We start from the raw sequence: 15938 nt of genomic DNA on the forward strand, positions 1-15938 counted from the left end.
ACATTTTCCTTATTTTGTTTAGTTGTCTAAATATTTCAGAGGCGGATATCTGTCAAAGAAGTGATGGAGCTTTAGCCATGGAATGACATGCAAATGAATATGTTGTTTCATAGCTAAGCTCCGCCTTATTTTCTTTGGATTCTAGTTGAGCTACATATTATGTAACTGTCAAAGTATGGTACAACATCAAATTGCAGATAATATACCATGTTTTTTCCTAACCACACTTTTTAAGCAAATAATGGCATTAAAACATCAAAAGGAAAAAATGCAATTAATATTACAAGCTTTGTTTGAAGACCTAAATATATTTGGACATTCAAAGCTTCATGGTATTCTTTTAAAATGTTTTTTTTTATTTATATACGGATAAGATTTAGTCTTTTCAAAATGTATGGCAATATTTCAGTTCTAATTCATTTTCAAAAGAAACTCTTTGTTTGATTTTTTCAACGTTTGCATATGACTTGTACTAATCCGCCCGAAGACAATTTGTCGTCTGTAGTTACCTCCCCATGTCGAATATTATAGTTGGACACACGGTTTCGATATATATAATTAATTTCAGTATTAAGATGACTTCGCAGTTTTGATAATGACATGACTTAGCAGTTTCGATATTGACATGACTTAAAAGTTTCAATATTCAGAGTGACTCAACACTTTTGATATTTAGATCGCTTAGCAGTTCCGATATTAAAATTTATATCAGGTTGATTCGATAGTTTCGATAGTTTGAAGTCCTAGCGGTTTCGATTGTAGGTGTAGCTGTTTCGATATTTCGATAACAGCAGTTTCGGCTTTCGATATATAAATGACTTAAAAGATTTCGATGTTATAATAATATGACGAAGAAGTTTCGTTCAGCCCCGGTCACAACAGATCGTACGATTTTTTTGTCGTGGAAGATCTACAAAATAGTTGGCGTGGCACTATCGTGCAAATTGTCAAAAAACTATTTCGAGTGGTCACATCAGCTACGACATGTCCACGATGGTTCCACGATGGGTACAGTACAGAAAAAAAATTGTAAATGTACTGTCGTTGGTTTGTCGCAAACGAGTCGTGCAAAAGTCGTGCGACAGTCGTACGACAATCGTGAGTTGTTTTGTGCTATTTTTCAGGTTTTCTTGTCATGGGAGCTTAAGCTAGGTTCACACTGCCGATCAGATCAACTCGATGATCCCGATTGTTCAAATTTCCACGACTAAGCGGGACCAAATTCTTGGTCGGTCCTGTCTACGACTGATACCCGACTGTTGTCCGACTGTACACGACCTTAACCCGACCATTCACGACTCCTTAACCCGACTATTCACGACTCCTTAACCCGACCATTCACGACTCCTTAACGACTCCATCACGACTCAAACCCGACTACTAATTGAATGCATATTCGATAATTCCGACCAGTTCACGATCTATACACGATCTTTACTCGACTATAATATAATATAGCTAGACCAAAACAACTTTACTCGATCTCAACCAGATCTCGGCCAGACTAGATCGACTTGATCGAATAGGGGTCGTTGGGATAGTCGGGCATTGGTCGGGTATGCACAATTTCAGTAAAAAAAATGCAGCGGAGGAGTCATTAAGTGTTACCTTTGTCCGCCCTTGAGTACGTATGCATACGTCCCAACAAAAATTTTATTTTGCCTAAACCAAATTTTATGAAACGCAATACCATAAAACACAGATCAAGTGCGAATTTGAGTGGTGTCATTTTTACTATTCTTGAGTAATTTTATAACGTGATATGCAAGCTGGGGCATTATCTGTGTCCAATGGACACGTTACACGTTTATTTGGTTAGATTCAATAGTTCACAGAAGGTTTGAGTAAAAATTTACATTTAAATATCTACATGTAAATAAAGCAGTAGGGTGGTTAGGGCTCAGATAGACAGGTAAATAGCTGTGACGGAGCTTGAAGAGCGCGTAGAAAACAAACAAACAGGAATAGACAGCAAAGGGTACCGAAAAATATAGATGATGCAGTGGCTAACAAGGCGACCACTATGTGGGCAGTATAAATAGTAATTACAAAAATACTGAACTCCGAAGATAATCTAAAACGGAAAGTCCCTAATCAAATGGCAAAATCAAAAGTATAAGATACTTACAGGAGCTGAACAAAGAGGACCACAATGGTTATAAAAACTTCCCGAAAGTAGAGTAGGACGCTAATTTGTTATAGGAGTTTTACTGCTTTTTTCTTCAAAATGAGATTTGTCATTGGATAAGTACCAATCTAATTAGAATATATAGATCTACATAGTATAACGTAATCAGCGATCTATATTTTAATTAGATTGCATAAGTACTGATGTTAATAGATAGCATTATACATAAATATTATCATTCCTCTTTCCTTGCTTTCTTACAAATTAAGCCTACTGTTTGTGTCATATATGTTGAACCCCGCCACGATTTTGCGTCAGTCTCAAGCCAGGAGCCTCTGACCTTTGTTAGTCTTGTATGATTTTTAATTTTAGTTTCTTGTGTACAACTCGGAGCTTAGTATGGACGTCATTATCACTGAACTAGTATACATATTTGTTTAGGAGTTTCTCGCTACATGGAAGACCCATTGGTGGCCTTCAACTGGTGTCTGCTCTATGGTCGGGTTGTTGTCGCTTTAACACATTCCCCATTTCCATTCTCAATTTTATTTTTATGTAATCTGTATTTTCCATAGATCTGATACCCAGTAGTTGAATGGTTCAAGATATTTATTTTTAGTGTAAAAAAAACTATCCTTGGTAACAACCTGCCTTTTTTACTTATAATATTGCAAAAAGGGGTAAAGATGTCACACATTTTCGCAAAATTTGGCCAAAAAAAAAAATTGCAATCCTCTTGAGGAAACCTTTTCGGAAACTCTTTCCATATATCTACCACGAATTCATATAAAAAACATTTGTCGTTCGTCTTATTTTTTTTATTATCAAAATTGTATCAAAAAGCGTATGAAAAAAGTGTTTGTAAACATTTGACCGTAAGGTGACATATAGTTGTTAATTTCTGTGTCATTTTGGTGTCCTGTGGAGAGTTGTCCCATGTCCACATCTTCTTATTTTTATACTACAAACATTATTTTTTGGACATACAGAAAATACGGACAGTCAAAAAAAAAAGCCCGTTAAACAGCTAAAATATAAAATTGATGTTCTTAAAAACTAACTTTGAAGGCTAAATTAGTCATCAGCTGTCTAATAATGAATTTTAATGCACAATTTCTTTCATATTTTGAAAAATTCTCTAGGGCCAAAATGCAGAATCTATTTCCCTTCCGAAACACCTGAGATCATACATGGTTTTATTGGGTTTCGTGTTGCTATGTTTTTAGTTTTTTTATGTTGTGTTATATTCACTTCTGTTTGTCTTCTCGTCGGCTTTCTTTTTTCGCTATGGCAGTGTCGGTTTGACCTTTTAGTTTGATTGTTCCTTTGGTACATTGTATCTGTGTTCTCTATTTTAAAATTTTACAACTACTTGCAAAAGTACAGACGCGTACTGTACATGGAGGAATATGTGTACAGCTAAAACTAAATAGTGACAATATATTTTTGCAGAAGCAAATTTATGAGAATTAACAAGAGCTGCACACATTTTCAGAAATCGTGTAGCAGTAATGGTTACTCGTGTATGGCCGAGTAAATATCGAAGAGTGGTGGAATGTAGTCGCGTGGAGATCAGCTATTGGTCGAGTTGGTCTGAGATGAAAAAATATAGAATTCACAGTGATCATAAAGCGATCGGTAATTGGTCGAGTAAATCTTGACCAAATATCGTACAGGTTGTCGTAAATCGGGAAATGATCGGATATAAGTCGAGAAAAGATCGGTAAAACTATTTGTAATCCAACCAAACTCTATCTCTACACCATCCTTTCCCGATCAATTCGATCACTACTCCACGTATTATCGATCTCTTTTCGAGTGACAGGCTTTTCGATCTTTACTCGAATGTTTTTGACATGTCAAAAACTGTCGGGTAGAAATTCAGATCGATGACGACCAAGGAAGACCACCCGAATATTCTTGTCGATTGAGACAGACCAGTTTTCCGATCGCTTAATTTATCTTGATCGAGATTTATCGAGTTGGTCTGATCGGCAGTGTGAACCTAGCTTTACTGTCGAACGACTGTCGCACAACTGTCGCACAACAGTCGTGGGTCACTCGCGCGTTTGGCTCCGAACTACTAGTCTATAAAGAAGGCCCGATTTATTGTGTGTCATTTGCCATTTCCTTTCAAGTTTGTTCAGTGTCATTATAAATTCGGTCCAAATGAACGACGTTTTTCGTATTAATTTATATTATTATTGTTCAACAAATTTAAACCAGGATGCAACCGATTTTTTTTTAACAAAAATAAGGTAGTATCAGTAAACGTGGGGATGTTTACCAGACACAGTACCCCCTACCACAAGTTTAAACTATTCGAAAACTGCGGGAAACGAAAATATGTTGCACGACGAACGTACCACTGTCGTACGACACACAATCAATAATGTGCGAGCATCGTACAAAATTTGGTAATTTTGAGACAATCGTGCGACTGTTTCACGAGTGTCTTGCGACAGTCGTGCGATAATCGTACGATTGTTTTTATTCTAATGGTTTAATTTGGTACCCACGACAATGTGTTTATCGCACGACAGTCGGACGACTCTGGTAAGATACTCTCACGACAGCCACAAGACAGTGACACGACAAAAAATTGTGGATCAAAATAGGGGCATGTTCATTTTTCGTGCCACGACATACGACAATGCCACGATGCTGAAAATATCGTTCCACTTTCTTGCAACTGTCGCACGACGATCACAGATGATCCACGATTTGACAAAATTTCATGTAGATTTGTCGTGGGTTCGTTGTGACCAGGGCTTTATGTAGAACCCGTAGCAGTTGCGATATTATAATGACTTAGCAGTTTCAATATTTTGATAACAAAAGATATTTGAAATTCAGATGAAGTTAAAGTTTTATAGTTAAATGGCATTTCCTTCAGCTACAAAGGTAAAATTTGACAAATGGCATATTGATATATGATATATTTTGCGTTTTTTATTCTTATACCCTGCATGGTCCTTTCGACTGAATATTGTGCAGAGAAACTGTTATTTTTTTTTATTTTTTAGCTCACCTGGCCTAAAAGGCCAAGTGAGTTTTTCTCATCACTTGGTGTCCGTCATCCGTCATCCGTCGTTAACTTTTACAAAAATCTTCTCCTCTGAAACTACTGGGACAAATTTAACCAAACTTAGCCACAATCATCATTACGGTATCTAGTTCAAAAAATGTTTCCGATGACCCGTCAAACCAAACATGATGGCCGCCATGGCTAAAAATAGAACATAGGGGTAAAATGTAGATTTTGGCTTATAACGCTGAAACCGAAGCAGTTAGAGCAAATCTGACATGGGGGTTAAATTGTTTATCAAGTCAAGATCTAGCTGCATGCCCTGAAACTTTCAGACAAATTGGGGAATCGGTTGTTGGGTTGCTGTCACTGAATTGGCAATTTTAAGGAAATTTTGCCGTTTTCGGTTTTAATATCTTGAATATTATTATAGATAGAGATAAACTCAAAACAGCAATAAAGTTCAGCAAAGTAAGATCTACAAATAAGTCACGATGACCAAAATGGCCAGTTGACCCCTTCATGAGTTATTGCCCTTTATAGTCATTTTTTACCATTTTTTCGTAAATTTAAAACTCTTCTCCTCTAAAACTACTGTAACAGTGCCAATTTAACCATACTTGGCCACAATCATTATTGAGGTATCTAGTTTACAAAATGTGTGCGGTGACCCAGCCAACCAACCAAGATGTCCACCATGGCTAAAAATAGAACATAGGGGTAAAATGAAGATTTTGACTTATAGCTCTGAAACCAAAGCATTTCGAGCAAATCTGACATGGGGTTGAATTGTTTTGTAAGTTAAGATCTATCTGACCTGAAATTTTCAGACGAATCGGACAACCGGTTGTTGGATTGCTGCCCCTACATTGGAAATTTTTAAGAAAATGGTACCGTTTTTGGTTATCTTGAATAGTATTATAGATAGAGTCAATTTTTAAAAAAATTCATAAATTTTGTAAATTTTTGTAAATTTTTAACAAAATATTTTCCTCTAACTATAATATGCCAAGTTCATTATAGATAAAGATAATTGTAAGTAGTGAGAATGTTCAGTAAAGTAAGATCTACAAACACATCACCAGCACCAAAAGACAATTTTGTGTCTTTTGTTTAATATGCACATATACCCAGGTGAGCGACACAGGCTCTTACGAGCCTCTAGTTTACATATGACATGGCATCACAAATCATTCATTACTAATCTGTCGAACAGTAACTGTTTATTACCAAAATATCTATCTAATTTTGAATGTCCTCTTTGTATGGGCCATCTTTTTTGTACGAAAGCAGATTTACATGAAAGAAGAAATTTTTGTAAAAGTTTTTCAAATTCCTTGTTCTATAAAATTTTGGAGAAATTTGGTTCAGAGGAGAGCCTGAGCTTGTTATATCTAATCAGTGACCCTTTTATTTCAGGGGAGAGTCTTTTTTTTTTATCTAATCAGAATCTCTACTTTTATTCATTAATTCATACTAGAATGAAACGAAGAGTTCTAACAGAATATTATGCATACGCGATGTCTATAAAAAGAGCGAGGTAGAAGGACGGACTTAAAGTTCTCAAAATCATTAGTGTCGTTTACAGCCGATTTAATTTAGTGTGTAGACAAAGGTAATATCTTTGGTTTAATAGCTTGCTTGTTGGCTGAACCGTGAAGTCATTATTATGTCAGGTATACAACCCTACTTTCGAAGTACCCTAGCCCAAGAGACAGATGAATTAGTTATATGTTGGACTAGTCTACTCTTAAAGGAGGATAGTATAACTAACCTAATAATGACTTCACGGTTCAGCTAGCAAGCAAGATAACCAAAGATATTACATTTGCCTACACAATCAATGACAAAAGCATGCAACAGAAAATAGTGGTGGTATTTTAAGGAAATGTAAAAACAGGTAAGAATGCTACTATACGTTCTAAAATAAGGCAACGTATTTTCTTTGGAATTTTTTATTTATAATCAAATAACAAATAACGTCAACAAGTTTGTAAACTGTAAATGCTTGGTTATATAATGCAAGACGTAAAATGCATCTTGTACTATAATTAGAACACATACATAATAGTTCAATGCAAGTGGCTGATTCAATGAATGCATAATGCAAATTATGATGCTTCTTTTTTTGTAGCAAAACGACCAACATATAGAAAGGCACATATTGACACAACTTGTAAAAATGTGCTCGCTATTTGTAAATCATACATGTAATCACCGACTATGTAATTCTGAGATAACCCACCTACAGATAACTATAACTATGGTAAGCAAAACCCACCAACAACGTTTAACTATGGTAAGCAAAACCCAACAACAACTTATAACTATGGTAAGCAAAAATGTTCAAATGGATAAAACAACACACTGTCCTCTAAAAAAAGCATATTTTCTTAATAGTCAACTGTTCTGATAAGAGAGGTATATTAACCGTATCTACATGTATGAATGCAATACTTTCGACCTCTTAAGATAGTGCATGGAGAGATAACGATACTTGACGGTTCAAGTTTATCATCTCAATTCAACAGTTACCATGGACCAAAATAGAAGCATGTGCCTTGAAGCTGACTTCATATACTTTCTAGTCACCAAAAATGTTTCGGATCGTACTATACTCATAATTTAAACATTTCCGTTATATTATATCACTAGCATATGGGTTATCGTTTACATTCCGATCCATCCCGGGTAGTAAAAATCCGAATAATCTTTGCTGTAATGTTTTCTTAATGCAGATCCTTCTTTTGATGGCCATTTGAAATAAGTAACTTCCCCTCCTGTAAGCCATCCTATCCACCATCCGAATGAACCGACTGTTGTTATTGTATGGTTACATAATGATAAAGTAGCTACGATTATCTCCCTTTTTGGACTAGTTAAATATTCAACGTTTGTGTTATTTGGCATGTTAGCCTTAGTCCATGGAATGTCTTGAGACGCTATAATAAATATTATATTCTTATATTTTGATTTATAGTATTGCACGGCTTTAGTTAAATATTCTGGTGTCGCTACATTATATCCAAATGAGTTATTTACCATGTCTCCTCTGCGTACATGAACACCAACTAGAGTGACGTCCCTTCTTGATCCTATATTGAATCGTTTCACTGTTTGAACTATTTTACTTCTTGCTTCCTGAAGTAACTGATCTCTAAATGTGAACTGTTTTTTAAGTTGACTTCTAAAATCATAAAAATATTTCCAAGACTGAAGATATTGTCCGAGTCGTATATTTTGAGAATTGTTAAAGTTCAGTAGATTTTTATCATAAGAGCAAGCCTGTCTTTCTCCCCTGGAAATAAATGTCTTACAAATATCTATATTATTCCTGATATCAATGTCTTCAAGTCTGAAAACACGATTTAACTCCGAGTTGTTTGCAACTATAACCCGCATACCTTTAGACATTGCAACACCAAAGTGTGTGGCTAATTGGAACATCGTGTTTCCAAATCCGCCCAGGAATGATGGGCATAAATAATGTGTATTATTGTTAGAATTGTTTCTACCTGCACTGATAGCAGGAGTCATAGTAGAAGTTTTCATTCCTTTAGTTGTAGAAATTGTCTTTCCTTTGGTAATAAAATGTGTCATTCCTTTAGTTGTAGAATTTGTCCTTCCTTTAGTAGGAAAATTTAATTTAGTTTGTTTCAGAAATGATCGTGTCGTTGGTTCATTTTTTCCTTTAGTAGTAAAAGTAAATTTGGCTTGTTTTAGGAATATTTTTGTTGTTGATTCATTTCTAACTTTTTTTGATTGAACTGGAATGCTGTTTCCTTTAAAAAATAGTGAAGTGTTTTTCGTCGAGTTACGTTTTGTTATATTTTTAATCTGATAATCGAAGACTTTAAAAAATTCGAATTTGTTGACGTCTGTCTGGAATACTAAAAACATCAACACAAAGGCACAGGTTAAACACGGGATCACTATACCTGAAACAAAATTAAAACAATTAACGTCTCATATATATCATTATTTATACATAATAAATAAACAACTTCTTTTCTCGTTATTTTTATATAGATTAGACCGTTGGTTTTCCCGTTTGAATGGTTTTACACTAGTAATTTTGGGGCCCTTTATAGCTTGTTGTTCGGTGTGAGCCAAGTCTCCGTGTTGAAGGCCGTACATTGATCTATAATGGTTTACTTTTATAAATTGTTATTTGGATGGAGAGTTGTCTCATTGGCACTCACACCACATCTTCCTATATCTATTTACCATATCACATACCATATCACAATAAAACATATGTACAGTGGAGATCACTTCTCACCTCTCATTAGAACTGTCAGAATAATCTGTCATAGAACTGTTCTAACCTGTTCTAGAACAGTTCTACCTAGAACAGTTCTACCCTAGAACTGTTCTACGTAGAACCGTCAGAATCAGTTCTAGGTAGAACATATGTAATGTATACTTTACAATATCATACTACAGAAAGGAACCTGCAGTAACTTGAAGGTTTACCATTCTAGATAATGTGTATATTTTTATTATTTTTTATGTCGCAGTACCTAGCAACCATTAAAGCCAAATGAAGCTGAACCTACTAGTATACAGAGCTGAATCTGTTAAGTAAAATTGAGGAATAAAGGCAAACGGAAAAACCTATAAAAATTCTAATATTCTCTCTTGCAAATGTAACTGGTATTCTCTTATTCAATAGTTCCCTTCTCAACGTTATCTTACATCTCATATATTCCTTTTAACTTTGATAGTTGATATACAAGGAGGTCAGCTTCAGCCAAAAAAAATGCCTGTGATTGATAAATTGATTGATTGATTGTTGGTTGCTTAACGTTCAGTGGCGAATATTTCATGAATGTTCAGGACGATGAAACTGTAGACAGATGTGAATAATACATATCGTTAATAGATAACAGAATTGTATTTGATAATTTAAGATAATCTGGAACTCATGTTATACATTTTCGAATGCACTTGAAAAATTTTGGAAAAGTATTAATCTTTCCCTTGTTGGACCTCAATCTAAATGTCTTATCTAAATTGTATCTTGACAAAATTGACATCAGTAAATTTCCTTTTCTACTTCCCGTATACAAATGTATATCTTGTTTCCCTGTTATTGTTTCATTCATATATGTGATATATTTATATTTTGTTAAATATTTTACATAAATGTTGTGCAGCTTTTAGAATTGCGCTGAAGACAATTGTGACAATTTATACACTTTTGACAATTGTTTACATCGATAGACCACGGCCATCCAAACTTTGGGTTTGCATTTAAAGGTTATAAATGTCTTTACTCAATATGGAATTATTTAGCTTTTTCGGGCCCTTCTTTAAAGCAATCATATTATTTACATCATTGTTACTTAATCTCCGGTGGATTGTGTTCTCATTGACAATCCTTATTTTGATATAATTACTTTACTTGTATTTTTTTCATTAGGTAACAGCAATCTCGCGTCATTCTGAATTCAACCTTCTTCTCAAAATAAAGTCTCAGTCTGCCCCTTTTTTACTCAAACTGCTGTCCTGCTTTTAATTTTATCCTAGACCACCCCCCCCCCCCCAAAAAAAAATGAGAACAAAATGGAGGCTCCCTAATGTAAAAGTTAGTGATGTCAGATATGCTACCTTTTTTTTGGGGTCATGATTCCAGTTCAAATGTCAGATGAACGTTTAAATCACACACTACTAGTTAAAAGAAATCATGCTGCTCAATGATCAGAATTAGAGTTAAATCCATGTGAATGTTCTAATTCTTTATAATGTACTCCCTCAATGGTGTTAATTTTACTATTAAACGTGTGATGGATTAAAAGCTACGTATAGTAATGGTATTATTATTCAAATATATTAAATTAGTGATTAGCATATGCCACTATAAAAAAAACACTGTACAACATTTTTATGATCGAACGGACTATTATTGCTAAATGTAACACACTGTAAAAATTAATAAAACCTGCTAGCTAGTAAAATGACACTTAAAATTACTATGGTCGTTTTGTTTATTGTTATTATAAGATCTACGGTGATAATACTCCTATTTAGACAACATATGTCTCTTTATTGATGTTCGATGCCAAAATATGTTGCATTTGGTCACGATTGCAATACCATACCTTTTTAGTCAATTAATTACTGTTAAATACATCGATATCTTCAAAATACAAGTATTTGTCATCGTACTTAGTCTTACATGTAGCAATAGACCTATTTACATTTATTTATCTGTTTTACTATTTGTCTTGGTACTAGAATTGTTATTTTTCTCATATATACAAGTAATGACAAAAGTTAAAATATATCTTAAGACTTAGACTTACACAAATGTAAGTAAGCTACACTATGTCGCAGGACAGACTTTAGTTGCACTTTATCGTGGCACCGATTTAAGTTTCACTTTGTCATGGCACCGACTTGAGTTACACTTTTTCATGGCACCGACTTGAGTTACACTTTGTCATGGCATAGGTTTAAGTTGCACTTTGTCATGGCACCGACTTAAGTTGCACTTTGTCATGGCATAGGTTTAAGTTGCACTTTGTCATGGCACCGACTTGAGTTACACTTTTTCATGGCACAACTTAAGTTGCTGTTTGTCATGGCATAGGTTTAAGTTGCACTTTGTTATGGCACGGACTTAAGTTGCACTTTTGCATGGCACAGACTTAAGTTGCACTTTGTCATGGTACCGACTTAAGTTGCACTTTTTCATGGCACATACTTAAGTTGCGCTTTTTCATGGAACAGACTTAAGTTGCAGTTTGTCATTGCACAGACTTAAGTTGCACTTTGTCATGGCATAGGTTTAAGTTGCACTTTGTCATGTTACCGACCTAAGTTGCTCATTTTCATGGAATAGGTTTAAGTTTCATTTGTTCATGGCACAGACTTGAGTTGCTCTTTGTCATAGCACAGACTTAAGTTGCACTTTGTCATGTCAAAGACTTTAGTTGCAGTTTGTCATGGCAAAGACTTAAGTTGCAGTTTGTCATGGCACAGACTTAAGTTGCACTTTGTCATAGCACAGACTTAAGTTGCACTTTGTCATAGAACAGACTTAAGTTGCACTTTGTCATGGCAAAGACTTAAGTTGCAGTTGGTCATGGCACAATTTCAAATAGGCCTAAAGGTCTATATATTAACTCTCTTTCTTGTTTAGTACCATTTCATTGTTTGGTTGATGTCTGGTTAACATTTACTACATATCTCCACTATCGAGAGGTGTAAACTATGTAAGAGATTTGAAGTTCTTTAACGTCACCTACCAAAAAATTCTGATTTTGGATACTCTTTAACATTGAAGGAGCTGTTTATCGATGGTGTCTTAAAACCAAACAATGACAGGATAGTCAACCAAATGACGGTGGTCACTTAGTGGTAGAAGTAGAATTAGAAGTATTTTATAGGTATAACTCGAACATATCTCAGTCTCATATGTACAATGTATGTACCTGGATTCGTTTAACATACTTCATCTTAGGACGAATATCCGAATTTATTTTTATTAGAAAAGAATGCAAAAGATATAAGATGGTCCTAAAATTATTGTTTGCTTGGACCATTCTACCAATTTATACTGCAAACTATTCTTGAAGTCTTGTGATAGTCTTAACGTTTAACGTTTCGTAACTTTCGAAAAAATATAATCATTACAGAAAAGTGTCAATTTGTTGACCCCACTCCATTCCCCCGACTTTACCAAAGAGAGGCTGTACACTTGGGATTTTCGAGATCATATATTAACAAGTTATTCAAATAATCATAAAACTATAATAAAGATTAGAGGTAATAAATAAAAAGAAACTATTTACAATCAGCACGTTGTTAAAATGAAGCTTTTATGGTTGGATGTTAATAAATATGTAATATAATATGATATATTAAAACTAGAAGTCTTTTGTTGTAGTTTAATACAATTGGAAAAATCTATGTCTAAACAGATATTGAGGCTCATGTTTGCACGTCGTACACATGACATAATGCATATATATGAAGCATAATCAATTCCTCCATATGCTCCCTTCGTGTTCAATACTAAAAACTGTTTATTACATGTACTAAACATCAAAGGAGTAGGTTCAGTAAGACCCCTTTTTGGCCCCAAAATATAGCAATTATAGAAAAATGTGAAAATGTAATCTTTAAGCTATATTTTGAAAAATAAAATGATTCTGCTACATAAATACGAGCTGTTTTTGACAATACAATGCACACATATCGCGTTCTAGCATCATTAAGTCATTCTAAATAACTGAAATCTTCAAAATTTTAGCATTTTGGTTAATTTTTAGGCGGTTTCCGTCTAAAATGAAAGTGGCAGCATTCGTGTTCATTCATAATATTGAAATGTAAGTTGTATTTGATGATAATACAAAACATATATAAAGGTTTAGGATGAACACGGATGCGGCCACTTTCATTTTTGACAAAAACCATCTGAAAAGTGACGTTTTTTTGTATATTTGATAGATTTTTCATATTTAAGCTTGAATCAGAGCTTTTTTAATGACTAAATCAGTTAAAATCTTTCACATAAACTAATCGAATCAATTGAAATAGACACTTATGTGTTTAAAAAGTGTTCAAAAACTTTCGTTATATGAACCTGAAATTTGAGGCCAAATTCGGCCTTTACCGGACCTACTCATTTGATCGATCAGTCTAAATAAAATTCGAGATAATAGAATGGGGAAACACTTCCGCTGACGGACAAATTTGAAACAGGAAGATGTGGTATGATTGCTAAAATGAGACGAACGTGAGTTTCCACAAGAGACAAACTGACACAGAAATTGATAACACATATAGGTTTCCTTCAGCAATGAGTAAAACCCATACTGCATAGTAAGTTTTAAAAGGCCCAGAAATGATAGATTTAAACAATACAAACATGACAAATCAGAATACTACCACCCTGATTAATGTTCAAAATAATGAACGAAAAACAATTATGATATTCAACAACAAACGACAACCACTGAATTACAAACTCCTGATTTGGGGCATGCACATACAGAATGAGTCGGGGCTAAAACTAGTTTGAAGACGTGCCAACCCTCCCCTAACCTGGGACAGTAGTGTAACAGTACAACAACAGAACAAACTATCAAAATCAGTTCAAAAGTTCTTAACTTTATATCAGATCGAAATAAAGTAAAAATACATCTATTTCATACATTGCTGTTTACAGTAATTGAATTCTTATTTGTATCCAATGAAGAGTTGATGAATGAAAAGGCTGATACATGTAGTAGCAAAATAAATTCGTTATATGTATCGATATAATTTTAAAGGAAACATATTTCTGCGATCCGTATTTTGATGACTTAATTTTACGATTAATTTTAAGAATTATCTTAACTTTCAATACTCAGGACTTATATATGTCCTAAGATCATATTAGAACATGTTTTTTTTCTTAATCCTAAGATACTTTCAAAAACCAGTCGAGGCCTTCGAATTCTTCCCACATGTTAAATATTACATTTAAATTAATTTTCAAAGCTTTTAAAAATACATTATTTAAAAAAGAAAACAAGAAATTATGTGTAGCCCGATATTGGCGATATAACTTACATTTTCTTCTCTCCATTATAGTCCAACAATATAGCTTGATCCATTTTACGCCTGTGTCATCCTTCTCATAAAATGTCAATTTACCTGAAAAATGTCAAAATTGTTTTATATTGTTTTTCATTAAAAAAAATATTCAGTATAATTATCCTAACTAACAATGACCGCGCAAGTATTATGACATCCTATTATGCATAGCGTGTTGTTGATTTAGGAGTGTAAAGTTATGTACTCTTAATTCAATCATCACATATATTGGTGTACATGTACCTATGATATTCACGAGGATATCGACTTCATTTTCGATCACATTTCAAGTTACGTAATATTTAGTCAATCAAACTACATGTATGGACGTGTAATATGAATTGTCAGTTTAATACTTCATTGATCAAACCCACCACTTCAGCTTAATATGTGTTCTTTCGAAATTTATTTCTTTGAAGTTTGGATAAATTTTAAATCTCCTAGTTTTTCATAAGGGCTATATAAATGCAGGGTATTTATTATATATAATTCAAACAATTGTGAATTTACATTTATCTGTTTATTTTGAGAATTAGATTTTTATTGTTGAAAAGGTTAATTTCTAGTATTATTTGTTTTAAATATTTGAATATTAAGCCATCTAAATAATGTTCAGATACGGGTCGCTGCACCCTCTTCAATTTCAAATATGAATAAAAGCAAGTTCTTTGAAAGGCTCGTGAATCTATTGATGATAACACGTACATCTCTTTTTTATCATACAAAAGCAAAACACAAATATCTCAAAAAACATGTGAATAAGTTTGGTATCTTATAATAGTTAGCACTATTTTTTAGACATATAAAACAAAGGGAATTATACACAATGTAGAACAATTCTTACTAGGCTTAAAAGTTAAATTTGCGTTAAAGAGAATTAGTGGCATTCGTGTACCTTTCGAGACATTCTCTAATATCTGGTCTATATTTAGCCAGATCTTTCAAGTTTTTTTAACTTTGGATTCCATTTGAAACTTGACACCAACTTATTGTAGATGAGAAATTAAGCGCGATATACTAATATAAATATACATATATGGATAAATAAGAACTTACCGCATATTATTACTTATATTTAAACGGGAAATTGTAAACACAATAGTTCCTTCACATTCAAATTCACATTGTTGTTTATTCCAATTTTGTATACCGTATATAAAAATCATGACGGTGTAAAATTAGTTTCCCAATATA

General features: G+C 33.7%; 1 protein-coding gene across 7 annotated transcripts in view; it reads right to left on the reverse strand.

Moving 5' to 3' along the window:
• Nucleotides 1-7095: 7095 nt before the first annotated feature.
• The window catches only part of LOC139488547 (galactoside alpha-(1,2)-fucosyltransferase 1-like), a 29035-nt gene continuing 20192 nt past the window's right edge, over nucleotides 7096-15938 (reverse strand). For 5 of the 7 annotated variants that reach the window (XM_071274262.1, XM_071274260.1, XM_071274261.1 and 2 more), the window contains exons 2-3: nucleotides 14721-14804; nucleotides 7096-9094 (exon numbers count right to left, since the gene is read on the reverse strand). In XM_071274262.1, the coding sequence (XP_071130363.1) occupies nucleotides 7827-9094; nucleotides 14721-14736 (1284 nt within the window). In that variant the 5' untranslated portion in view covers nucleotides 14737-14804 and the 3' untranslated portion in view covers nucleotides 7096-7826. Of the gene's footprint in view, nucleotides 9095-14720; nucleotides 14805-14949; nucleotides 14994-15800 lie in introns of those variants that run through there. The other 2 variants (XM_071274259.1, XM_071274264.1) reach the window with 2 other exon arrangements.

Source organism: Mytilus edulis, chromosome 9 (assembly GCF_963676685.1).
Source record: "Mytilus edulis chromosome 9, xbMytEdul2.2, whole genome shotgun sequence".
NCBI classification, from domain to species: domain Eukaryota; kingdom Metazoa; phylum Mollusca; class Bivalvia; order Mytilida; family Mytilidae; genus Mytilus; species Mytilus edulis.